General features: G+C 36.9%; 1 protein-coding gene across 2 annotated transcripts in view; it reads right to left on the reverse strand.

The window, feature by feature from the left end:
- ELP4 (elongator acetyltransferase complex subunit 4) overlaps positions 1 to 24,409 on the reverse strand; it is a 277,473-nt gene extending 253,064 nt beyond the window's left edge. The window contains exons 1-2 of one of the 2 annotated variants that reach the window (XM_017885757.1): positions 24,129 to 24,409; positions 14,448 to 14,483 (exon numbers count right to left, since the gene is read on the reverse strand). In XM_017885757.1, the coding sequence (XP_017741246.1) occupies positions 14,448 to 14,483; positions 24,129 to 24,351 (259 nt within the window). In that variant the 5' untranslated portion in view covers positions 24,352 to 24,409. The remainder of the gene's footprint in view (positions 1 to 14,447; positions 14,484 to 24,128) is intronic. The other variant, XM_017885758.1, reaches the window with a different exon arrangement.
- Between the last annotated feature and the right edge of the window lie 646 nt (positions 24,410 to 25,055).

Consider the following 25,055-nt stretch of genomic DNA (forward strand, 5'->3'; position numbering starts at 1 on the left):
TGCATGTAAGAAATCTGTACTTGTGGCCAGGCACAGTGGCTCACGCCTATAATCCCAGCACTTTGGGAGGCGGAGGCGGGTGGATCGCCTGAAGTCAAGAGTTTGAGACCAGCCTGACCAACATGGTGAAACCCTGTCTCTACTAAAAAAAATAGAAAATTAGTCAGGCGTGGTGGTATAAGCCTGTAATCCCAGCTACTCGGGAGGCTGAGGCAGGAGAATTACTTAAATCCGTAAGGCAGAGGTTGCAGTGAGCTGAGGTCATGCCATTGCACTCCAGCCTGGGCAACAAGAGCAAAACTCCGTTTCAAAAAAAAAAAAAAAAAAGAAATCTGTACTTGTATACCCTGAGAGCATAAAAATTAAAAAATAAAAATAAAATATACATGACTGTGGTTTAACAAATTTTAGTAATGAGAAAAAGAAACCTAAACTATTTAATTAGAAGAATTAAAACATTCATAAAGTTAAGGATGCACATTACAATATTCAAGTGAGAGAATGAACTGTATCAGATCAGTACTACTTAAAGTAGGGATATGTACTCATCGATAATTTAAAAAACTGGGTGATTGATGAGTAATGAAGGATAATAAACAAACTAGATGTCACAGTTGTCTTTTTCTATCTATCTCTTAAATGAGTGAGGGTTCTGACTTATTTCTTACTCCCCATTCTATCCTTAGTGATCTTTTCTTTATCTCTAGCTCAGCTTTCTCTGTGCTAAGCTCCAGGCATTGACATCATTGCTATTTATTTGCATATTATTAACTAGACATAGTACTTATTAACTAGACATACTACTTAGCAAACACGTTTTATGTTATCTTATCTTTACTTCACTGTGTCAAAAGAATTTCACGACATGTCCAAAGGCGAAACCATATTTTTTTCCTCTTCCTTGCTGCCCATCTTCCAGTGGTAACATGCTAATTTGGTAAGTTACTTGGTAACCATTTGCTTTGGGCTTGAGGTTTCTTCAACTATAATATGGGAATAATAAAATTATACCTATCTCATAAGACTGTGGCAAAGATGAAATACTTAAATCAGTGCATTGTGCATAATTAAGTGGTCAATAAACGTTAGCTACTATGTTTTTCATTCTCAGCTCTTCCCTTTCCTTTATATCCCCACAAATAATCATTCAACTTCCTAAATCTTTAAAATCCATCCATTTCCTTCCGTCTTTACTGACAATAATGTAGTTCAATTCATCCTTAACTCTCACCATCAGCCTCCCAGTTGGTCCCTGTACTTCTAACCTTACTCCTCCCTCCAATCTATTCGCCAAAATACTCAAGAGTATTTTTTTTCTAAAGAGCAAATCTAGTCTTGTCACTCCCCTGTTTCAAAAACTTAAATGGCTTTTCATTGCTCTAAGAGAAAAACACCCAAGAAGCAAGCCATATAAGCCTCTCTAAATGTTGTGTTGCCTTCTTTCTCAACACTTCCCCCCTTCCATATCTCATAAACCCCAGGGACAGCAAACTACTTGTTGGCACCAGCCATATTGCTTCTTGCCTCAGGACCCTTGTATAAATTCCTTCACAACTTTGGCTAACTAATTTGCTCACATTCTTCCAGAACAAGATTAGGTGGCACCATCATTGAGAAGCTTTACTCAAGGCTGGTTGAGATATCAGTCTGCTCTGGAGCACCCTCTTTACCCCTAGTAGTATTTAATAAACATTCCTGAAATTCCTCCATAAAGCTAAAAGATTGTTATGGCAGAGAATGCATCCTATTATCATATCTCTAGTGCTGGGCACATAGTATACATATACTTAATATTTGTAGAATTAATTAGGGGAAAAAACAACAAACAAAAATCTTGTCTTATAAATCATCCACATCCACTGTAGTTTGAAAACATACCATTGTATACACATATACACATACATTCTATAATAGTTATCATTTCTATTTTTTCAAAGAATCCTACGAGGCAGGAAAAACTAATAGGGAGATCACCTACTTAGGGATTAGCAAAAACACTAAACTCATCAAGCTGAAAATTACCAATTTTGTGAAACAAATTTTGAGGTTGTACAATAAGCATTTAATTAATCTATTTAGTGAATTTCCCTAACACTGGGCAAGTAAAAATGATAATGATGTGACAGAACTGCCAAAAAGCAAATGTAATTTTGGCCTGAATTAACGGTCTAATTTCTAGGTTCAGAGACACGCTTGTACTGTTCTATTCCACAGTAGTCAACCAACCTGATGATAATATATTCAGTTTGGGGACTTACACAAACTAAAGCATCTTCAAAAATAGTGATGGTGAAGGGAGCTGAAAGTATGTGACATGAGAAATGGAAATATTTACCTTAAAGAAACAGACCCAAGAGACATAAGATAGCTGTCTTCAAATATCTGTTGGACTATAAAATGGAAAAGGAATATCATTTGTACATTATGGCTCCAAAGAGTGGAACAAAGCCTAGTGGATAGAAACAACAGGAATATCATTTTTTTCTTAATACAAAAGTCCAAATGAGCTGTATCATCACTCTACCAAGACTGCTCTCCAATACCAATTATTTTATAATTGTCTAATTTGTTGGATATTTGCAAATCCTTACCTTATTTATCTATGGCAACTATTACCATTGACAATTTTTTTCATGAAACTACTGTACACTCCCTCCCCATGCTTTCCCAGTTTCTATAACTTTGCTCCTGTTTCTTTAGCCATTCTTTGTGTATGTAAATGGTTTATATAGAGCTCTCAAGTTTTTGTTATATACATATGGAATGATTTTATGTACTTTTTGCTAGTCACTACTTTCAGCTATGCAAGCCAAATCTTTCTTTTCTCATCTTTTAATGACATCTGGAGCTACTTCCATGATTCTCACTAGTTTCAGTTATTAAAACTTGACTGTCCAGTTAAAAACTTAGTCAACAGTCAATACAACATTTTCCACTAAGGCTTGTGGCTTGAAATACTTAGTGGGGTGGCGTTAAGGGGAGGGGGCAGCAGCGAGAAAAGGAAGTTCTAAAACACCTCTTTCTATAAGTCTTTTCTTCAAGTCCTAGCTCCTATACTGGGAAAGTAGAGCAAAAGAGTGGCAGAGATCAGTTTCTGTAACTGCCTGTCTGGCACAGGTAGAGAGAGGTCCCTAGCCTCACTCTGACCTGGTGTATTAAGTCTGCTGCTTATACCCTCTAAAGTTATGGTGGTTTCCATGTAGATGGTAAGTATAGTTTGTGGGTGGTACCTTACTTCATACTGGCCCTATATGTCACTGAAGAACCCTGCAAAGAGGTAGAATCTAGTGTTTTGGCGGCTAGTAATTCATCCTCAGTCTCTCTTTGGAAATACTATTACTGTCATTATTCTTCTAGCTGCGTTTGTTTACACAATCTATTCTATCAGGGCCCCCTCCTTTTCCTGTATTAGAAACAGGAAATAGTCTTAATGTTTGACAATGTTGACAAAATTCAGCAAATATGAAGCAGGCTTTCCTAATAACTCTCATTCTGCACTATTCACTTTGATGGGCTTGGAGGTTCTAGAGGTTAGCAAGGAATTGGCTGGGAAACAGGAATGTCAAGTTCTGCTTCTTGCAAGCAACTTCAATGTCTACGACTGATGCCCTTGGAGGTGTATGCCCTCACTTGCCTTACTTTTTACCATAAATGTACTCCTGCTTTCTCCAGTCCTTGACTTTATTGCCTGGTTATGGCAGTGACAGTAGTGGAGATATGAGGAAGTATCTGTGCTAGTTCTTTGGGCCTGCAAGGAGGTGGCTCACCCCAATTGTGGGAAAGTGAAAACTTAAGACTTTGTCTTCTTTTTCTCACTGCAGGCTACACTCACCAATTCTAGGGTACTTAACATATGGTTAAAAAATAGCAAACAGCTAATATTATTGAGCACTAACTCTATACTAAACACGACACTGCACTTCTCATGCATTGGTTTATTTAATCCTCACAATAACTTTTTTTTTTTTTTTTTCCAGATGGAGTCTCACTCTGTCATGCAGGCTGGAGTGCGGTGGCACAATATCGACTCATTGCAACCTCCGCCTCCTGGGTTCAAGCGATTCTTCTGCCTCAGCCTTCTGAGTAGCTGGGATTACAGGTGCCTGCCACAATGCCCAGCTAATTTTTGTATTTTTAGTAGAGAAGGGGTTTCGCCATGTTGGCCAGGCTGGTCTCAAACTCCTGACCTCAGGTGATCCGCTAGCCTCAGTCTCCCAAAGTGCGGGGATTACAGGCATGAGCCACCGCACCCGGCCCTCACAATAACATTTTAAGATAAATGCTATTAATCCCTACCTTACAGATAAAGAAACTGAGGCACAGAGAGGGTAAGCACTTACCTAAGGTCCTATAGCTAGTAAATAGCAGAGCCATGGTTTGAATTTAGACAGATTCCAGAGGTTATGCTCTCAACCTTTTTTCATGAGCTTACTTTCCTTTAACTATTTCTTACTGATAAGCATAGGCTTTAGATTTTGGAACAGTTTTCTTTTTACTCTAGTTGTTCTTAGTCTTTTATTTGAGTCTCAAACCAACTCTGAACATTTGATGCATTATACATGCTACTCTAAAAATAAACACAGTCAAAGCCAGGCATGGTGGCTCATACCTGTAATTCCAGCACTTTGGGTGGTCGAGGCAGGTGGATCATCTGAGGTCAGGAGTTCGAGACCAGCCTGGCCAAAATGGTGAAACCCTGTCTCTACCAAAAATACAAAAATTAGCAGGGTGTGGTGGCGTGCACCTGTAGTCCCAGCTATTCAAGAGGCTGAGGCAGGAGAATCGCTTGAACTTGGGAGGCGGAGGTTGCAGTGAGCCGCGATCACGCCACTGCGCTCCAGCCTGGGCAACACAGCAAGACTCCTTCTCAAGAAAAAAAAAGAAAATATATATATACACACACAGTCAAACACAAATTTTCATGTAATTTCAGGGAATTAAGAGATCTCCCAAAGTTCCATCCTAGATCCTCAAGTATAACCTGGGGAATCTGCCATTTGTCTATGACAACACTAAAACACACACTGAATAACACAGTTAAATAATGTTGGCCGGGCGCGGTGGCTCAAGCCTGTAATCCCAGCACTTTGGGAGGCCGAGACGGGCGGATCACGAGGTCAGGAGATCGAGACCATCCTGGCTAACACGGTGAAACCCCGTCTCTACTAAAAAATACAAAAAACTAGCCGGGCGAGGTGGTGGCGCCTGTACACCCAGCTACTCGGGAGGCTGAGGCAGGAGAATTGCGGGAACCCGCGGACCGGGAGGCGGAGCTTGCAGTGAGCTGAGATCCGGCCACTGCCACTCCAGCCTGGGTGACAGAGGCAAGACCTCCGTCCTCAAAAAAAAAAAAAAAAAAAATAATAATAATAATGTTGAAAACTCCTAAAATCTTTTTCTCTAGCCTAAAATTTCATGTCAGAAAAATCGCAACCTTTCTATTAGGTTGAATGACTTTGGGTTTTCACTAGTACCTAAAAGTTATTATGTTTAACCTGAATTCTTTACCTCACCTCAATATTTGCTCATTCTTTTCCTTTTCTAACTCACTTAATGGTACTAATTCTAAACTTTCCCAGGATAAAAACCTGGGAATCATCCTATTTTCTGTCTCTCCTTCATCACCTACACATGTACATAGCACAGAAATAGAAATTGACTTTCTTAAGAAGTACCTATTAAATGAGGAAAATGTAGAAAATAGTGTTTCATATCAGTGCAGTCTAAGCATAACCAGTTAAACATTTCAAATTCAATATACATACTGAAATAAAGAAGTAGAAAAGTGAAATAGCAAATTTATGACAAAAGTCTTAGAAGTATAATAACAAACATTACCTCATGTTTAGATTAGGGCAATGAGTAGTTTCCATCACTTCAAATTTTACTTTATTTCTGCAGTGTATCCATCATAATATTTCTTAATTGCTCAAAACACTCCATGACTATCTATTTCTTACTAATATAATTTAATTGCCTTTACCCAGGCTTTTGAGTCACTCATTCATTCATTATGCTTCTACATGGCTCCCATGGTTACAGAGCTTTCAGTCTATTAAATAAGTAATCACGATCAGGCAATTTCATGATTACCTGATTTAAAAAATGTGTAATAAGTACCATGATAAGGTAAATAAAGACTACTACAGAAGTATACAGAAAACTGAGTCTAGTAGGTAAAGGGAAAGCAGCAGTTAAGGAAAACTTTCTGGAACAGATGGCTAAGTAGAGACCTCAAAAACAATTAAGAGGAAAATAAAAGGCAGCAAGAAAGAACATAAGCAAAGGTCTAGAGAGAAGAGAGAATGGAATTAAAAGCTCAGAATGATAAATACAAAGTATGAGGAAGGACAGTGAGAGGATGATAAGAGATAAAGCTAAAGTGAATCAGCAGTGGCAGATTGTTAAAGGCCTTATAGTCAGAAGTTAAGGAGCTTAGATCTTATGTTAAGATCAACAAGGAGCACAAAAAGGTCTTAAGTCAAGATATATTATGATTAGCTTTTCACATTAGAAAGTGCATTCTGGCAACATTATGATATTGAACTGAAGCAAGGGAAATACCTGTTATACTAGTTTCAATGGGGGTTATTGATTATGGCCTGAAGTGGGGTAGTGGCAGTAAGGTTGAAGAATAGAAAAAATTAACACAGTATTTAAAGGATACAAGTCATTAGGATTTAATGTTTTCTGGATGTAGGAGAGACAAGCGTATCACTCAGGTCTCTGGCATGTGTCACCTGTTAGATTCCATAATCCAGAGTCCATAGGAAGAGAAACAGATATTGAAGAATGGAGCAGAATTTGGAGGTAGAGAAAGCTTCAAACACATTGATTTTGAGATGTCTGTAAGATATTCAGGAGGAAATGTTGAATAGGGGGTTAAATATGCTCTCTGCATTTCTCTATGTATCCTATATATATAGCAATGTCTGGAGATTACTGATTATTTTTATTCCCTGGTCATTCCAGTTATGGCAGGGACTGAGACCTTTCAGGAGAATATGTAGCACTAGAAGAGGGAACAGGATACCATTATTTAAAATAAAGCCAAAGGAATCTTTAAAAACATAAGCAGAATGAAATCTCAGCACTTTGCGAGGCCGAGGCAGGCGGATCACAAGGTCAGGAGATCAAGACCATCCTGGCTAACACGGTGAAATCCCGTCTCTACTAAAAATACAAAAAATTAGCCGGGCGTGGTGGCAGGCGCCTGTGGTCTCAGCTACTCGGGAGGCTGAGGCAGAAGAATGGCGTGAATCCGGAAGGCGGAGCTTGCAGTGAGCCGAAATTGCACAGCTGCCCTCCAGCCTGGGCAACAGAGTGAGACTCCATCTCAAAGAAAAAAAAAAAAAAGGAAAATCAGAACAGAACATTACAACAGAAGGAAGGAAGGGAGTACTTCAAGAAAGGAGTGATTAACAACATCAAGTGTAACACAGATTAAAAAGGAAGAGGGCTGAGAAGTATCTTCTAGGTTTAGCAGGGAGAAAGTCATTAAGGTGGTTTCAGTGAAATGGTAGTATTTGAGGTAGATTGAGGAATGACTGAAATATTACAAAATATGTAAGTACAGACTACACAAGAGGTTTGGCTATGAAAGCGAAGAGAAAAAGCAATAGTGGAGAAAGGGGTAGGGTTAAGAGGGAATATGTTGTCCCCCTTGTTTTTAAATAAAGCTTAAAAATAGATTTGAGTATAAAGTACACACTGAAAAGAATTAACACAGTGGAAGAGATTAAAGATAAGGAGAGAAGGGAAATTGATATTGCTAGGTCCTCAGAAAGTTAGAATGAGATGAAATTTAAAGTACAGATGAAAGATGATTCTCAAATAGTAGAAGGTATAGTATATCTTTGCATTTGTGAATAGAGGTAAGTTTTGAGGATTGATTTTAGGAACTTGGGTGAGTTCTCATTTGATAAAACTCTATTTTTTTCTGTGTGACATAACTGTAAGTGATTCCAGAGGATTAAGATAAAGTAGTATACTATGTTAGATGTTTGAAGACATCTTGTTTGATGTCTTCACAGTAGTATACTATGTTAGATTTTTGAAGACTATGTTAGATGTCTGAAGGTTTAAAAGGCCACTGAGATTACTGAAAATAAAAAAGAGGTGACCAGATTTATACAAAAGTTTTCTGGCCAGTGTTGAAAGCTTACTTGACGTTAGAGATCACGATAGTCTCTAATAAATAATAAAAACAACTAAGAAGTCAATATATGGCAGCAACGACATGATATAGAAGGTGGAACAGCGCCAGAAGGGATTTTTTAAGATAAGTTATCATGTTTTAGTATAAAATGAGAAATTTCATTGTGAATCTCAGCTGCTATATATGTGATCTTGGGCAAGTTACTTGGCTTCTCTCAAAGCTTCAATTTCATTACCTATAAAGACACTATCTCTCATTGTTGTGAAATTATGTGATACAATACATGTCAACGGCTTAGCATGTTGCCCAGCACACAGTAAATCCTCAATAAATGTTAAATGTTTCAACAAAATATTTAAGGATAAGATTTTAGGATATCAGAGTTTATTTTACATGAAACAGGTGTTATAGAGGGCAAACTGAAAAGGTCAGGAAAAGAAGGAAATAGGAAACTGAGTTTAAAGAGAAAAATACGTAGTAGTATAGACATAAAAGATAAGACCACTGGAACAGCTTAATTAGATTTGGTCTTAATTTGGTTTTAGATAATGACCAAAGATAATGAGGAGGTGAAGCATGATAGATTTGGCTGGCCATAAAGTTAAACAAACAAAAATCCTAGGAGTGGGTAACAGGTATACAGCCTAGTCTTTATACACTATTGTTCTGGGAACTGGTATAAGGGTTCTAAGTCTTACAGTGTGAATTCTACAAGTAGGTAGTTGAAGCAAGAGATCCAGGGGAAGAAGGCCAAACTTACCTTCTCACTAGTCCTAAATATGTACTCTCTCTACTTTAGAAGGACCTAGTTATTACATAAGCATGCTCTGTTGATATCCTCTACTGTGTACTGATTAACAGTTTTCCATATGAGCAATTTTTTCTCTTCATCACTTCTTTCTACCTATACTTTGATTCAATTTAAGTCTTTTTCATACTTCTTATATCTGCATGTTATATATGTACTGTTCCTAGTTATGCCATATGCAACCAACATCCAGAGATTGATCTTGCCTAAGAATGCTGAACACATTGTAAGAGCTTAAATTCTTCAGGACTAAAGGTCAGGTGGCTCTACTAAAGGACTGATACCAGTTGTCCTATTTCAGTCCTTTAATGAAGTTGTACTACTCTCAAGCAAGTTTAGTAGAATATCAAATATAGTAACACAAAACAGCGGTCAGCAAAATTTTTCTTAAGGAATCAGAAAGCAAGTATTTTAGGACTTGTGATTCATACAGTTTCTGTTACAACTAATCAATTCTGTCCTTGTGGCACAAAAGAAGCTGTAGACAATGTGCACATGAATAAGCACGGCTGTATTCTAATATAATTTTATTTACAAAACTAGGTGACCAGCTAGCAGGCTGTAGTTTGCCAATTCCTGCATAGAAAAAAGCTCAGAATTTTTATTTTCTTTTTGAGACAGGGTTTTGCTCTATCACCCAGGCTGGAGTCCAGTGGCATGATCACTGCAGCTTCAACCTCTCTTGCTCAATCACTCCTCCCACCTCAGCCTCCTGAGTAGCTGGGACTACAGGTACATGCCACCACACCCAGTAAATATTTATATTTTTTTGTAGAAACAGGGTTTTGCCATATTGCCCTGGCTGGTTAGCTCAGAATTTATTGCATGATGTAGAAGAAAAATATAGTTCAGCAAATTCAGAAAGGTTTTAGATGACTGACAAGAAATACTGTAATATCCTGTGAGAGGACTATTGAGACTGCTTAGTTTTTGCTATTACAGGAAATAATATGAATTAAAATTATGAAAAGTGTGGTGAACACATTCTAAGGTGGTCCCTATGATTCCTGTCTCCTGGTATTCATGCCTTTTTGTATCTCTTCCTCTTGATTGCAGCAGAATGTGGAACTTGCTTCTAACGAAGAGATTATGGCAAAGGTGATGGGATGTCATTTCCGTTACAAAAACCTATAACATTTTGCTGAGGGACATTCTCTCTTCTTGGTTTTGAAGCAATAAGACACCATCTTGTGAGATGTCCTATGGAGAAGGCAGCCTCTGGCTGCCAATCAGCAAGGAGCTGAATGTTGCGAACAACCACATGAGCTTGAAAGCAGATAGTTCCCTTGTGAAGCCTTCAGATGAGAACTCAGCCCTGGCTGACACCTATATTGCAGGCTTGCTGAGGACTCTGTGGAAGTGTGCCTAGATTCCTGACTTATAGAAACTATGACATAAATAAATCTGTGTTTTTATAAACTGTAAAATTTGTGTTAATATTGTTACACAGAAAAAATTAATACAAAAGTACACCGATAATAGGTTTCATGGTCCAAAAGTGTATCATTTATCTTCCAGGTCTAGAACTAAAATTATGTAATTAATGTAAAAGATTATTTTAAAAATAATACATTGATAAATGTCACCTATAATTTTAATAGGTGATAACTTCTATCAAACCTTTTTGATGCTCAATATCTTTACAAATATTCTTTAAAGAGACTGTGTAAACTCTAAATATTTACGCTATCAATTAACTTTTGAAACTTTTAAGCTGTTCCACATTTACCCATGTAACAGACTGTCAGAAAACATAGATAAAACATCTCAAAGCCTATTCCAGTACTTAAGCATTAAATATTTTAAGAAAAATCTATCTTTGATTTTTTGTTTTATTAATTGACAACCATCTTACATTTTTGAAGTACACAGTGGAGTCCCTTAGTTCTTCAATTTATTCCTCAGAGAATTTCCTTTCATCTGTTCATATATATTTATTTTGCTTTATTCAGAAGGTCTAAAGTGGACTTATTTTAGGTTTTTCTGGCAGTGTTCATTAGCTCTAGTTTCCATAGTTAAATTGCTACTGAAGCTGTAAATACAGTACTCTGAAAGCCCACACTCATGCACAGGTACACGCTTCTACATAAAACTGCCTTGGTAAATGAATAAACTATTTCATGAGAAAATGGTTAAAAAGTTGGAAATCTATAGTAAAATATTATTAATGCAAATAATCTTCATGTTTTAATTTTCTTTTACTTCTGGAATTAAAAAAGTCTTTCAGTGATGAGCAATATAGTAATACCCTAGGCTGCTAAACACTAAACTAAAATCCTCATATTTTTATATTTTGAAACTATGCTTCCATATCTTCAAGTGGATTTAATTCATTGTACAAGTCACATAGACTTGGGAATGAGGAAAAGTGGAGAACTGGGGCCAGATGCAGTGGCTCACACCAATAATCCCAGCACTTTGGGGGGGCAGAGGCAGGAGGACTGCTTGAGGCCTGAAGTTTAATAACAGCCTGGGCTGTTATTAATAAAAAATTAAAAATAATTTTTTATTTTAATAAAAATAAAAAAATAGCAGGGCATGGTGGTGTGAATGCTGTCCCAGCTACTCAGGAGGCTGAGAAGGGAGGACTACATAAGCCCAGGAGTTGGAGGCTGCAGTGAGCTACGATCATGCCGTTGCCGTCCACCCTGGGAAACAGAGCAAGACTCATCTCTAAAAAAAAAAGAAAAGTGGAGAACTTCATCTGCTAATCTAATGTAATTGGATTGGTAAATAAAATGTTTGATAATATACAAGAGTTGTCAAGGGTGAGATTAGGGTAAACTGATATAATTGTTGGATGAAGCATATGACAGTATAACCTTTTGGGAGAGCAATCTAATAATAGCTAACAAAATTTAACATGCCGCAATGATGCAAGTCTATAAATTAGAGTTTTTTCTACAAATATTTACATATGTGTGCAAAGGTTACACACAAGATTATGCACAATAGCATTGTTAATAATAGAAAAAGATGGAATTAATTTAAATTTTTCAGTAGAGAACTACTACAAAAAATTATGGCACATCTATACAATAAAATCCTACGCAGTTGTTAACAAGAATGAAGTAGTACATCTATATAAATGTACATAAATTGAGGTCTAAGATGTATTAAGTAGATAAAGCAAAGTGTGAAACGCTCCCATATATATTACTTACATAGAAATATTTGGGTGGAATACCCAGGACACTATAATTTCAAGGGACGGAGCCTGAGGTTTTGAAAAAGCAACCTAATCTTTCTTACACACCGTTTTTATATTTTATGTATTTATACCAAACATGTAGATAATTTTCTCAATAAACACCTTCAGACATTCTTTATTTACCATAAGTTACATTCTTAAAAATGTAACTGAGATAATCATTTCTAGAATTTCTTGATCACAGGTTATTTTTTTCTCTTACATGTAGTATTAGGAATAATGCTGTCTTCAAAGTCCTTAAATAGTACTTTAATGACTCATGGGTGACATAAGTATCTCATAAGACATACTTTACTTAGCTTTTATTAAAAATTGTCTACTGTCTGGATACTCAGGCACTAAATTCTAGGTAAATTTCCAGAAGATTATATTGTATTGATGAAAGTAAATGACTGGTAAGAAGTTGGCAGATACTTCGCAGTCAAGAGCCAACAAGGAAATTAATGGCTGAGGAGAGAGAACACACGGCCGAAATGATTAAATGGTATAGTTTCAGAAAATTAATATATTACATTTTTAATAGCAATATGCTACAACTATATAAACTGATCTAACAAATACTGTACACCTGAAGATGTTTTTAGCACTCCCTATATATTGATTTCTATTTTAAAGACAAAATTTTTTGACTGGAATGGAGAAATACCGATCATGTGAAATAAGGATTTTCATAGTGCTGCGACTTTGATCCTTATTGTGCATTAATTTATAAAGGATTCCTTCATGTTGAGAAATTTGAAAATTCATCAAAAGAAAAAATCTCCATAAATGTGTTTTACTTTACTACTTGAAACTGTAATAATCTAAAAAGGGATGCAATTCCTATTTTACTGTTTATCACTATTAAACAAAACGTGAAAAACTTTAGAGCACAGTTACAAAAAAAATGGGTTTTGGAGTCACACAGAATTCAAGTTCTGGTTCTCAGATTAACTACAGAATACTGGGAAAACTACCCCATCCCTGTGAGCCTCATTTCCTCATGTATAAAAGGGAGATAACATGAAGTATATTTAGCATCTTATGAGGTTGTTGTATTAAGTAAAAAAAAAACAAAACAAAAAAACACATAATGCATTTTGTACAATACATGACCAACAGTAGGAGTTAAATAAAAGGCAGCTCTCACTACTACTATTATTACTCTTCAATTATCCAGCATAGATGAGGAATAAAATGTTCTATATAACGTTTTCCTTTACTAGACAAATTCTTATATACACGCCAAATTTTAAGCATCACCACTTTGTATTTTACTCACACTTGGGGCAATTTCTTCCAAAATACTTACTTTTTTGTTACCTTAGGGGTCAATAAATATAAAGTCATGTTTTGGTGCCTGGCACTAATAACTTTGTCTAGATTAACATGTTTATTTTATAGTCCCAGTATGGTGAGTTCAGGTCATATTACATTTGGAATGTTATATTTAGGTCGGGGCATGGTTCAAGAGGCAATGAATGCCAGACTAGAAGGTGCATAAAAAGAACAATCAGAACAGTGAGGTGTGTGAAAACCCTAACATATAAAACCAGGTTAAGGAATGATGTCTATTTAGTTTGGAGAATATTTGAGATGAAAAAATAAGTATTTTCAAATATTTTAAGGGTGTCATGTGAAAAACTATGTAAATTCAATCGGTATTATATCAGAGGACAAAAATAGGAACAACAGATATGTTACAGATACATGAATTAAATATTAATATGGCTGCTTTGATTATATAACTGACAAGCTTTATTTCAATTCCAAGATTCTGTTACCTATATACACTAAAAAAGAAGGCAGGCAATTATGGTTATACACTTAAATAAGGACTCTTGTCACTTTAAAGATGAACTAAAATATGATTTACTAAATCGTTACTTGTGTTTCAATAAAAAGATAATGACAAAATGATGTGATATATACGATGGACTTAGTATTTCAATTTCCCAAACTGATCCCTGTAATAATCCCACTTTAAATACTGAGATTCTCCAAAAAAATCAATTCACATTAATTTTAGTCTTTTTTAAAAAATGGAGCACAATGCACTGCAAACATTTTTAAGTTATAAGAGCTACATGTTCAGATATATTTGCCTAATTTATTTCAATTTCAGATCAACATTAGAATTTAAAATAGAACTTAAGTCAATTCCTCTCTAATTTATCTTAAGTTCTGTCGTGTTAGTGATTTAAATAATTTTGGAATGGGAATTGGATAAAATGATTATGCACAACAGAAAACAGCGATAGAGGAGAGCAAAGCATGTATTTTGTACTAACCAATTAGAAGAACTGTTCCAATGGCTAAACCTCCACCTGGAAATGAAACAAAACCAGAAGAAAATTAATTTACCTTTTCCATTATCTTTAACATAAAAGTTAGGCTTTATGAAGGAAAGGCACTTCAGTAACTTTAAAACTGCAGTTGTGAACAACATTTTAATTGCCTTTGCAGTACTGTGCTCAAGGTGCTATTATAAAATAATTACATATTATATGTAATTACACACTACACATTAAAATTACTTTTTTTTTGAGATGGAGTCTCGATCTGTCGCCCACACTGGGGTGCAGTGGCACGATCTCTGCTCGGCTCACTGCAACCTCCCCATCCTGAGTTCAAGTGATTCTCTTGCCTCAGCCTCCTGAGTAGCTGGGATTACAGGTGCCCGCCACCACGTCCAACTAATTTTTGTATTTTTAGTAGAGATGGGGTTTTACCATGTTGGTCAGGCTGGTCTCGAACTCCTGACCTCATGTGATCCACCTGCCTTGGGCTCCAAAAGTGCTGGGATTATAGGCGAAAGCCACCATGCCCGGCCTACAGTTACTTCCATAATATACTGTGCTATCCTCCTTTCTTCTATGATAGAACTATACAGCATTCAACATAACTGTGGTTAAGCACTCCAATAATGTTATATTTAGCACTTGTTAATAAATTAACTCAATACTCAAGACTTAAATGTGCACAATAACTTTACTACAGAAGTAGTAAACATAGAGAAGATTATAGAAATGTCACATTAATATTTATCTTCAAATTTAGTAAGACTTTGAGTAAAGAATTGATAATTAAAGCTAATTCTTCTTTATTATGAATAATATACACAAAGTCTGGACATGCTCTAAAAACATTTACAATTTAAAAGGAACGTATTTGCCATTTCAAACAAAAAAAGATCATCATCACAAAATACATTTTCAGTATTACTAGACCAGTGTTCTTTTAAATATCTGAATTAGGCCGGGCACAGTGGCTCAGGCCTGTAATCCTAGCACTTTGCTAGACTGAAGTGGGCGGATCACTTGAGGTCAGGGGTTCAAAACCAGCCTGGACAACATGGTGAAACCCTGTCTGTACTAAAAATACAAAAAAATCTGCTGCATGTGGTGGCACATGCCTGTAATCCCAGCTACTTAGGAGGCTGAGAAACGGGAATTTTTTATTTATTTATTTATTTTTGAGACAGAGTCTCACTCTGTCGCCCAGGCTGGAGAGCATTGGCACGATCTCGGCTCACTGCAACCTCTGCCTCCTGGGTTCAAGTGATTCTTCTGCCTCAGCCTCCAGAGTAGCTGGGATTACAGGCGCCTGCCACTATACCCAACTAATTTTTTGTATTTTTAGTAGAGACGGGGTTTCACTATGTTGGCCAGGCTGGTCTCGAACTCCTAACCTCATGATTCGCCTGCCTGGACTTAACAAAGTGGTGGGATTACAGGCGCGAGTCACCGTGCCCAACCTGAGACACGAGAATTTTTTAAACCTGGGAGGTCAGGTTGCTGTCAGTTGAGACTGCACCACTGCACTCCAGCCTGGGCAATAGAGTGAGACTCTGTCTCAGAAAAAAAAAAAAAATCTGATTTATGGTAATACAATCATGAAATATATAATTCAAATGGTGAATCATTAAAATCAATTTAAAATTAATTTTAAGGCTAGGCGCAGTGGCACACACCTGTAATCCCAGTACTTTGGGAGGCCGAGGCAGGCGGATCATCTGAAGTCGGGAGTTTGAGACCAGCCTGACCAACATGGAGAAACCCCGTCTCTACTAAAAATACAAAAGTAGATGGGCATGGTGGTGCATGCCTGTAATCCATTGCACCATTGAACTGCAGTCTGGGCAACAAGAGTGGAACTCTGTCTCAAAAAAAAAAAATAATAATAATAAAGAACTTAAAACTACACTAAGACATTTGAGTACTAATACTTTGCTCTTCACTCCATTTGTAAAACTAGTACCATTTTGATTAATGTCTCAAATACAAATTCACTTAAAAATTTAAAAACTGAATATCAAAGAATAGAAACGTATTTAAAGTATAATTTAAAAAATACTCAAAGTTAGGCTAGGTGCGGTGGCTCAAGCCTGTAATCCCAGCACTTTGGGAGGCCGAGACGGGTGGATCATGAGGTCAGGAGTTCGAGACCAGCCTGGCCAATATAGTGAAATCCAGTCTCCACTAAAATTTTAATACAAAAAAAATTAGCCAGGCATGGTGGTGGGCGCCTGTAGTCCCGGCTACTTGGGAGGCTGAGGAGGGAGAATTGCTTGAACCCAGGAGAGGGAGGTTGCAGTGAGCTGAGATCGCACCACTGCACTCCAGCCTGGGCGACAGAGTAAGACTCCATAAAATAAAAAATACTCTAAGTTGTTGGACAACTGGAGTCAATGTTAATTGTTTGGTTTTTGTATACAAATCTGAAAGAAACATTTAGAACACCAATAAAGAACTTTCCACAAAAATGTTTTGTAGTCACATTTGTCATGTAGAAAAACTTAGTAACAAAAGTTCCTTTGATAGGCTGGGTACGGTGGCTCACACCTGAAATCCTAGCCCTTTGGGAGGCCAAGGTAGGCAGATCACATAAGCTCATGAGTTCGAGACCATCCTGGCCAAGATGGCAAAACCCCATTAGCCAGATGTGGTGGCCTGCTCCTATAATCCCAGCTACTCAGGAGGGCTGAGGCAGGAGAATCGCTTGAACCCGGGAGGCATAGGTTGCAGTGAGCTGAAATCATGCCACTGCACTCCAGCCTGGGCCATAGAGCAAGACTCTGTCTCAAAAAAAAAAAAAAGTTCCTTTGATAGTGTTTATTTTTTGCCTTGCAAAAAAAGCATAACTATTATGTTTTAAACAGTTTGAAATCTGGTAACATACATGCACCTAGAATAATATGCAACGTAAGACTTATGCTAAGCGATTTACAGTGAGGCTAAACATCAATTTTATGACAATATGTAGAACATTTCAAACTCTTAAGGAAGGAAATAATGAAAAAACCTAGTATATTTAAATGTTTCAATGTTTAAGTTTATATATTTACAAGACCTCATAAGTTTACATTTAGACAAGTTCCTTCATTATAGCATTTGAAGTCATATCAGACTACATAGGATAACTTTAATTTTCAGATGAAAAGATAAACATAAGCTGATATATATATCATGATAGCCATCAAAAAGGATCAGGTCTCGGTGCGGTGGCTCATGGCTATAATCCCAGCACTTTGGGAGGACAAGGTGAGCAGATCACTTTAGCTCAAGAGTTTGAGACAAGCCTGGACAACACGGCAAAACTCCATCTCTACAAAAAATACAAAAATTAGCAAGGCCTGCTGGCACCTGTAGTCCCAGCTACTTGGGGGGCTGTGGCAGGAGGATCAATTGAGCATGGGAAGTCATGGCTGCAGTGAGCAGTGTTCGCGCCACTGCACTCCAGCCTGGGGAAACAAGGTGAGGCCCAGTCTCAAACAAACAAATGGATCAGAACAAAGGGTTTGCTTTGGGATAAGATTAGACTAAATGTTTAATTTTATAGTGCTACACTAATGTTTTTATCCATTTGAACATCTTAGATCACACTTCCTTACTTTCCTACTTTCCCTTAAATGCAAAAATAAACATTTAATTACCCAATAGCCTTCTTGTGTACATATAAGGAGATGAATTGATGTAAGCATACAAGAGACATTATGGTGTCTAAGCTACAGCAGGCACTATTAAAAAGTTTCTTATTTTAACCTATTTCCCATAGGGAGGATTTAGTTTTCTTATCTAATCTCCCGAGTTACGTTTACGTCTCCCCAAATAAGGAATTTATATAAGGCCTCCACTGGGACACACAGAGAAGCAAATATTTTTTTCACATTCACTATGGGACAATGAGAACAGATCATGTAAAAGTTTTCCAATTAAACGAAGTGATTACCAAATAGAGGTGTCTGGCCCAGAAAGGTACTCAGAAAGGGCTACCTTTACCATTTTGGCAATTCCTCTTTTTTTGTGGTGGGTGGGGGGACAGGGTGTCGTCGTGTTGCTCAGACTGGAGTGCAGTGGTGCGATCATGGTTCACTGCAGCTTCAACCTCCCAGGCTCAAGCGGTCCTCCCATCTCAGCCTCTGAAATAGCTGGGATTATAGGAACATGTAACCATGACTAGCTAATTCTTTTTCTTTTTTAATTCCTTCATTCTTTGTAGAGACAGGGTTTCATTATATTGCTCAGGCTGGTTTTGAACTCCTGGGCACAAACTAGTCTCCAGCCTTGGCCTCACAAAGTGTTGAGATTACAGGCATGAGCAACCACATAGACTAAAAAGTCTTATGTGTATTAAAATTCTAATGTTTAGAAAATCTGAACATTAAGACATAATGGGGACAGATTAAAAACATTTTTATCAACCAAATATCTTCTCAAACTTATTTTACAAAAAGGTAAGAAGGCTCTATCATGTAAATTCACTAGATTCACATTTAGATTTGCTCTGGTAAAGTTTGGTCATTGTGAAGGATAGTTGTGTGAAGTAAGATGTAACATTAACTAACTTAAACTTATTAACTAATTTAAAGCTTTTAAAAATCAAACTTTTATTCTATGTGCTTTAAGAGAAATAATTTTGACCTATACATATATACACACATGCAAAATTTATACAGCAGCAAAATTTCTCTATTATTCTAAACTTGAGTTTAGTGAGACATGATCTCAAAACATTTCCACAAGATACCTTTGTATAAGGTATTTTGATGTCTCTTACTTGATAAATGGAAGGTCTAGCTGTATTTTAACTTAAAAGTGTGAATGTTTGTAGCCGTGCTCCCACCAAACAATAAATAAATAAAAAGCTAAAACAACCAACCAACAACAGAGTATCCTGACATATTCTTTGAAAGTTGGCTTTTAATTTACTTTTAAATTTAAAGTAAATTTAAAGTAATCCATTAGTAATTTTATCTAATTCCAAAAGCAACACAGACTTCACACTAATAGTTCCCAATTAAAATTGAAATATCTTTTCCCAATAGTCCACTACAACGTATTACAGATAAGTAATAGAGTAAGGAAGCAATCATCTTATTTTTGTAATGAAAACAAACAAAAAAGTACTAAAATGGCCTTGTTTACTACTTCCTCTCCCCTTTCATCCTAACTTAGAAAAATTACCAACACACTTTCTAAGCCACTAAGCAAAATAAACTCTTCTTTTTTTGAGACGGGGTCTCACTGCCACCCAGGCTGGAGTACAGTGGTGTGATCACTGCTCACTGCAGCCTTGAACTCCCCAGGCTCAGGGATTCTCCCCCATTAGCCTCCTGAGTAGCTGGGACTAGAGGTGTGCACCACCAAGCTTGGGTAATTTTTGTATTTTCTGAAGAGCCAGGATCTCTCTATGTTGCCCAGGTTTGTCTCAAACTCCCAGGTTCAAGCGATCCACCCATCTTGGCTTCCCCAAGTGCTGGGATTATAGGTGTGAGCTACCACACGCGGCCAGCAAATAAACTCTTGGTTTTACTTCTAGATGTCTTTAAGATGTACACTTACTTACAGCTTACTAAAAATAAAAGTAGAGTACTTCATGTACACAAAAGAATATAAGACGTTGAAAGGTTAAAGAATCGTGACTACTCTTCAATAATTATGACACAATTATTGGCTGGGCACACATGAGAATCAAAATAAAGGTTTGAAAGGTTAAAGATACTCAGCAAGCTTGATATTTTAAAGAATTAATTTCATCAAGATTTTACATCTTTTAAAATAGGCATTTTTTTCTTAAAACCAGAAAAGATATCTTAATACTTAAGAAATAATATGTAGAATTAATTTAAGATCTTGCTAAATGCCAGGATCTTTTCCAATCTTATGATTTTAAAATCATAAGACAATGAAAAGGGCTTTTGTTGTTGCCTTTCAATTTGCTACAATAGTCAAGGACAATTATATTAAGCTACAATTAATATTTTTAAAGCAACAACCATTCAATCCCCCACAGTCCTCACCCAGTAGAAACCTCTGCATTAAGCTATAAATTTTGGGTAAAAGAGGGTCTAAATTGAATACAGCTAGGCATATGAAAGCCTTTCTTCAATGTTAAAGAAAGCTAAAGCGGAAAAGAAATGAAAGTCAGGAAAAATAACAGTGATTTATGTTCACTCCTTTCTAGAGCTCTATATAAAGGTAATAATTTTGCTTAAAATTATAAAGAAGTATTTTGGGAAAATGCAATGTAAAAAACAAGTTCATATTGTTTCCTTGGTTCATAGTAAAAGCCTTAACTACTTAATTAATGCTGGACCTCAAATTAAATCGCATTTATTTTGATAACAAGTCTATTTTTTCTTCCCCAAGCGTTATGAAACATTCTTCATTATGACACAATTATTGGCTGGGCAAACATGAGAATCAAAATAAAGCTAGGAACCATGACTAGTTCTATAGATTAAGTCACATGAAAGAATTTTACATAGCAATAAAAAATGCATTATTCTTAAATGTACGCTAATTATATTGGTTGGTAAAATACCATAACCAAGATTGTGTTAAATACGTAGTCCAAGCTCAATGTATATTATCCCATGATACACGTTAACATAATAAAGGAAATAAGCCCACTAGTGTTTACTTTTTGACATCAATGTTAAAAAATGGCTGCTACCATTAAGCTTCTTTCAGAGTACTCTTCCTAGACTATTGTTTACCTCAAATCCCTATCCGACATTCCCCTGACTATCAAAATTTAACAGCACAGAGGTCAAATCTGCAGTTACCCTTCCTTTAAGCATTTTTCTGGAGGATGAAGTTGTGGATAATTCTCTCAGGTTAGATACATGGTCCTAAGATGGAGTATACCTTTTATGGGGAATGCAGTTGGGAGGCAGGGGGAAATTCTGTCAGAATCCTTTAGCTGTTACAATCTTTCTTTAGAAACCCCTGCAAGTGAAATGGAGTACCTCTTCAATTGATGGAATACCTATCTTTCCTTTTCCAAAATATAAGTGTTATTTTCACAGTGTCCTCAAATAACAATATAAATATCCCAGAAGGGCAGGCTGAGAAAATGGGTTAGATAATCTGAAAATTTAAAAAATTTTAACGTAGCTAACTTGGGAAATGTATATCAATATCTCATAATAAAATTAGGTTGTCAGAACAAAAACATTATATATTAGGTCATTTGAAAGATGCAGATATTGAAAATGTTCAAATTTGTAAAACACTTTGGAGTAAGTAATTTAAGTATAAGTGTATCATCAAATGACTAACAATTAGCATGTATGATGCCTTTCAAATATATTTTGCATCTATGTTTAAAATTACAATGACATCATGGCGGCAGTAGTAAAATCCCACTGTACTACATGGAAGCTATAATATTTACTTGTTACACAGTAACCACATAATATATTTAGGCAATACTCACAATATTACAGCATAGTCTTACCATTCTAACACCGTAACATCCTATTATCATTACCTTTTATCACGATATGGTCATATTAGGCTTGTCACAACTTGAGTGAAATAACATTTTTGAGTAATAACATAGTCTAAATTGCTTATACAGAAAATCAGAATACAAAAATGTCATTAAGAGGTTAAAACTAAAATACTTCTGGACATATTTATTTTTCAAGATGTAATCAATTATATTATAACCTCTTCAACTTTTGTGCACTTTGAGAATTAACTGCATACATGCAAAATATATTTCAAAGTATTCAACAACCAATACTGTTTCTATCATCTTAATGAACAGTAATTTTAGCATAAGCTTGTTACACTTAAATACCCTACTAGAGTATCCCATTCCAAGCAAATATGGAAAATTTAAAAGTTACTGTTCAAGTTTGTATCTCTGAAGAAACACATATTGAAGGTGCTTTGGGTTCTCTTTTTGGTGGGTACTTTAAGAGATGATAGTTAAATCATTAATCCGAGGTTCAATAAATGGTCAAAACCCCTGGAAAGAATTCCTAAAAATTTCAGACAACTGTAGCCTAGTGCACAGAGCACTAAATTTGAAGCCTAAAGATCAGTCCACATGGTCACTGGTTTTGTGAGACTGTTCATATCACTTAATTTGTTTTAGAGCTCAAACATGAAACTCCATCCTACATGTTTCATAATTTCTTGTCTCAGTTTTTTCCTACACATTATTTTTCTTGTAATCAACAACTTATTGAGAACCTACTAAGTGCCAGGAAGTATGCTAGGAACATTTTGTTATTCTAATGAGGAACTGAAGACATTATAATAAAAACATAACCTTTTCCTCTGGAAAGTTTTAGTACCAAGTAAACGAAAGTTACATATCCCATTGAATTAAAAAATATGTAAGGCCTACAAATAGTTTCCAAACTTAAAGTTCAAATGTAAGAGGATATCAACTGAGGCTCACAAGGGAAAAACGGTGAACTAAATATTTGCTAACTAGATATTTTGAATCACTTCTGTTTACAGTACCATGCAACTCAGGAGAAAAATATACTTGAAACAATTAAGTGAAAAATACTTAAACCTATGTAAAAATAACTGGGAAATGAAATGACAGAACCAAGAAGCCATACTCTTTCTCATAGGTTGCTTGTCTTCTTATTTTCTCTGCACTAAACCTATGAAAAGCCTATTTTGAGGGGAAAATAACCGAAAGAAATGTCAGGCGAATTATAAGAACAAGCAATGACAGCTATATTTTATGAAAGTGTACAAGATTTAACAGACACATATCATACACTATGAAAAAAGTTATGATATGTAAACACAGAGGGGTTTTAATGAAACAGCATTCAGATAGAAATTAATCTAGAAGCTTTATTAACACAGCAAATCTGTCCTACCAACCTAATCTGGTCAATCCTTTCAATATAATAGCTATGAAACCAGCATATTCTTCAGCAGGCTTCTCATAAAAAATTCCAGAGATTTTAAAGGAAAGCCTAAGAACTAGACTTCCTTTCCTCGTTAAAATGTGAGTTAAATTTAGAGATGTCGAATGGAATGTACTAGTAATCAATACTGGGAAGCAAAATGTGTATAGAAAAAATAAACAAAAAATACATACACAGATTTAACGCAGACACGAGTATGACTAAGTATCAACGACAGGCTCTAAATACTTTATAAGGATTACGTGTCAACATAAGCCTTTAACATATACGCTCTCTTAAAGCCAAAATGTTTTAAGATTGATAACCAGAGAACAGGCAGTCTGACGGTCAAAGAGGGGAAATCATTTTTTTCCACCATCTTCTAATGAAGCCTGTCTCCCACAATTACACAAACTTTTGTAGTTAGTCTAAACCGTGAGCTGCCTGGAGACAGCAGAAGGGAGGTAACCTGAATGAAAGCTCATCTCCATAAATTAATGTCTTCCCTTGACGAGAAAGCATTTCAGGGTAAAAAGCATGTACGAATTCCGCCGTAATCTGAAAAGGGGTTGGAGAGCAGGGAACGAAATAGAGAGCGGGGGCACTAAAACATGTTTAGTTAACAGCACTCAGAAGTCTCCACACAACCCGTATTCTCCTCCACCTCAATCAGACTAGGCTATTGTCTCCTCCTCCGAAGGTTTAGAGGTCAGAGAGAGATGTGGGGTCAAAGTGGCTTCCCCGACAGGTCCCCTCCCTAAGTTTCCCCTCGGTTGAGCCCAGATCTCCGCTCTGAACCGACCTAAGAGTTGGTCCAGGGCTGGGAGCCCGGTTGATACCAGCAGCTGTCCATTCCGCACCGACGGTCGCGTGCCCGCAATGGACACCAGTCGAGGGCCGCTGTCGTTGGTCCCGCTGGCTCTAGGACCCCTCCGCTGGAAACTGGTGACATTGCTCTTGCTGGCTGTCGCCACTGCAGACCCAGTAGTCCCCGCACCACTGCCGCAGGTTGCCACTGCCGCCATCTTAGAGCCTGCAGTGTTAACCCAATAGGAACTCTGGGAACGCAAACCCCCGGCCTGTCAGAACCAGTCCCAAACTCCCGCCTCCTCGCCCCAACCGCGGCTCTCGTAACCAATAGGACTGAGACGTCCCTCCCGAGCCAACCAATGGGAAGGCGTATTGCTGAAAAGTGCGCTCTACGTAAGGACGGTCGACTTCGGCGGGGCCCAGGTGAGAAAGGCCCACCTGTGTCCTGTTTGAGGGTCTTCAGGGTTCTTTGGGGCCCGAGGTAGGTAATACCACATAACGTTCTTCTCCTTTTGAGTGCTTTCATCCACATTGAGTTAAAGAAAAGGTTGGTGAACCGATAAATCCTTAGGGCTTCTCAAGCAATTGGTAGTAGCTTGCACCGTTCTCCGCTGTGTGTGAGGAGAGACTTTTTTCCTGCTCGTATATCTTCTGATTTCTGACAGAAAATTCACTCCGTGTTCTCCACGATGTCTTTTTCTTAATTTTGTGTTATACGGAAAGGATGGGATCCCTTACCTTAATGAGTTGGTTGCTGAGCGTCCGGGCTTAGTTCGCTAGTGCCTACTGGTAGGTGGTTTGGATTTAAATCTTAGAGCGAAAACTCTTGAACTTTGTGGTTTTCCAGTGTCTGACAAAATATACCTCTCTGACAAGTTCCGATAAGAAGCTTTTGTTAATTTTAATTAGTGTTTCTGGA

Source organism: Rhinopithecus bieti, unplaced genomic scaffold (assembly GCF_001698545.2).
Source record: "Rhinopithecus bieti isolate Rb0 unplaced genomic scaffold, ASM169854v2 scaffold_13558, whole genome shotgun sequence".
Taxonomy (NCBI): Eukaryota; Metazoa; Chordata; class Mammalia; order Primates; family Cercopithecidae; genus Rhinopithecus; species Rhinopithecus bieti.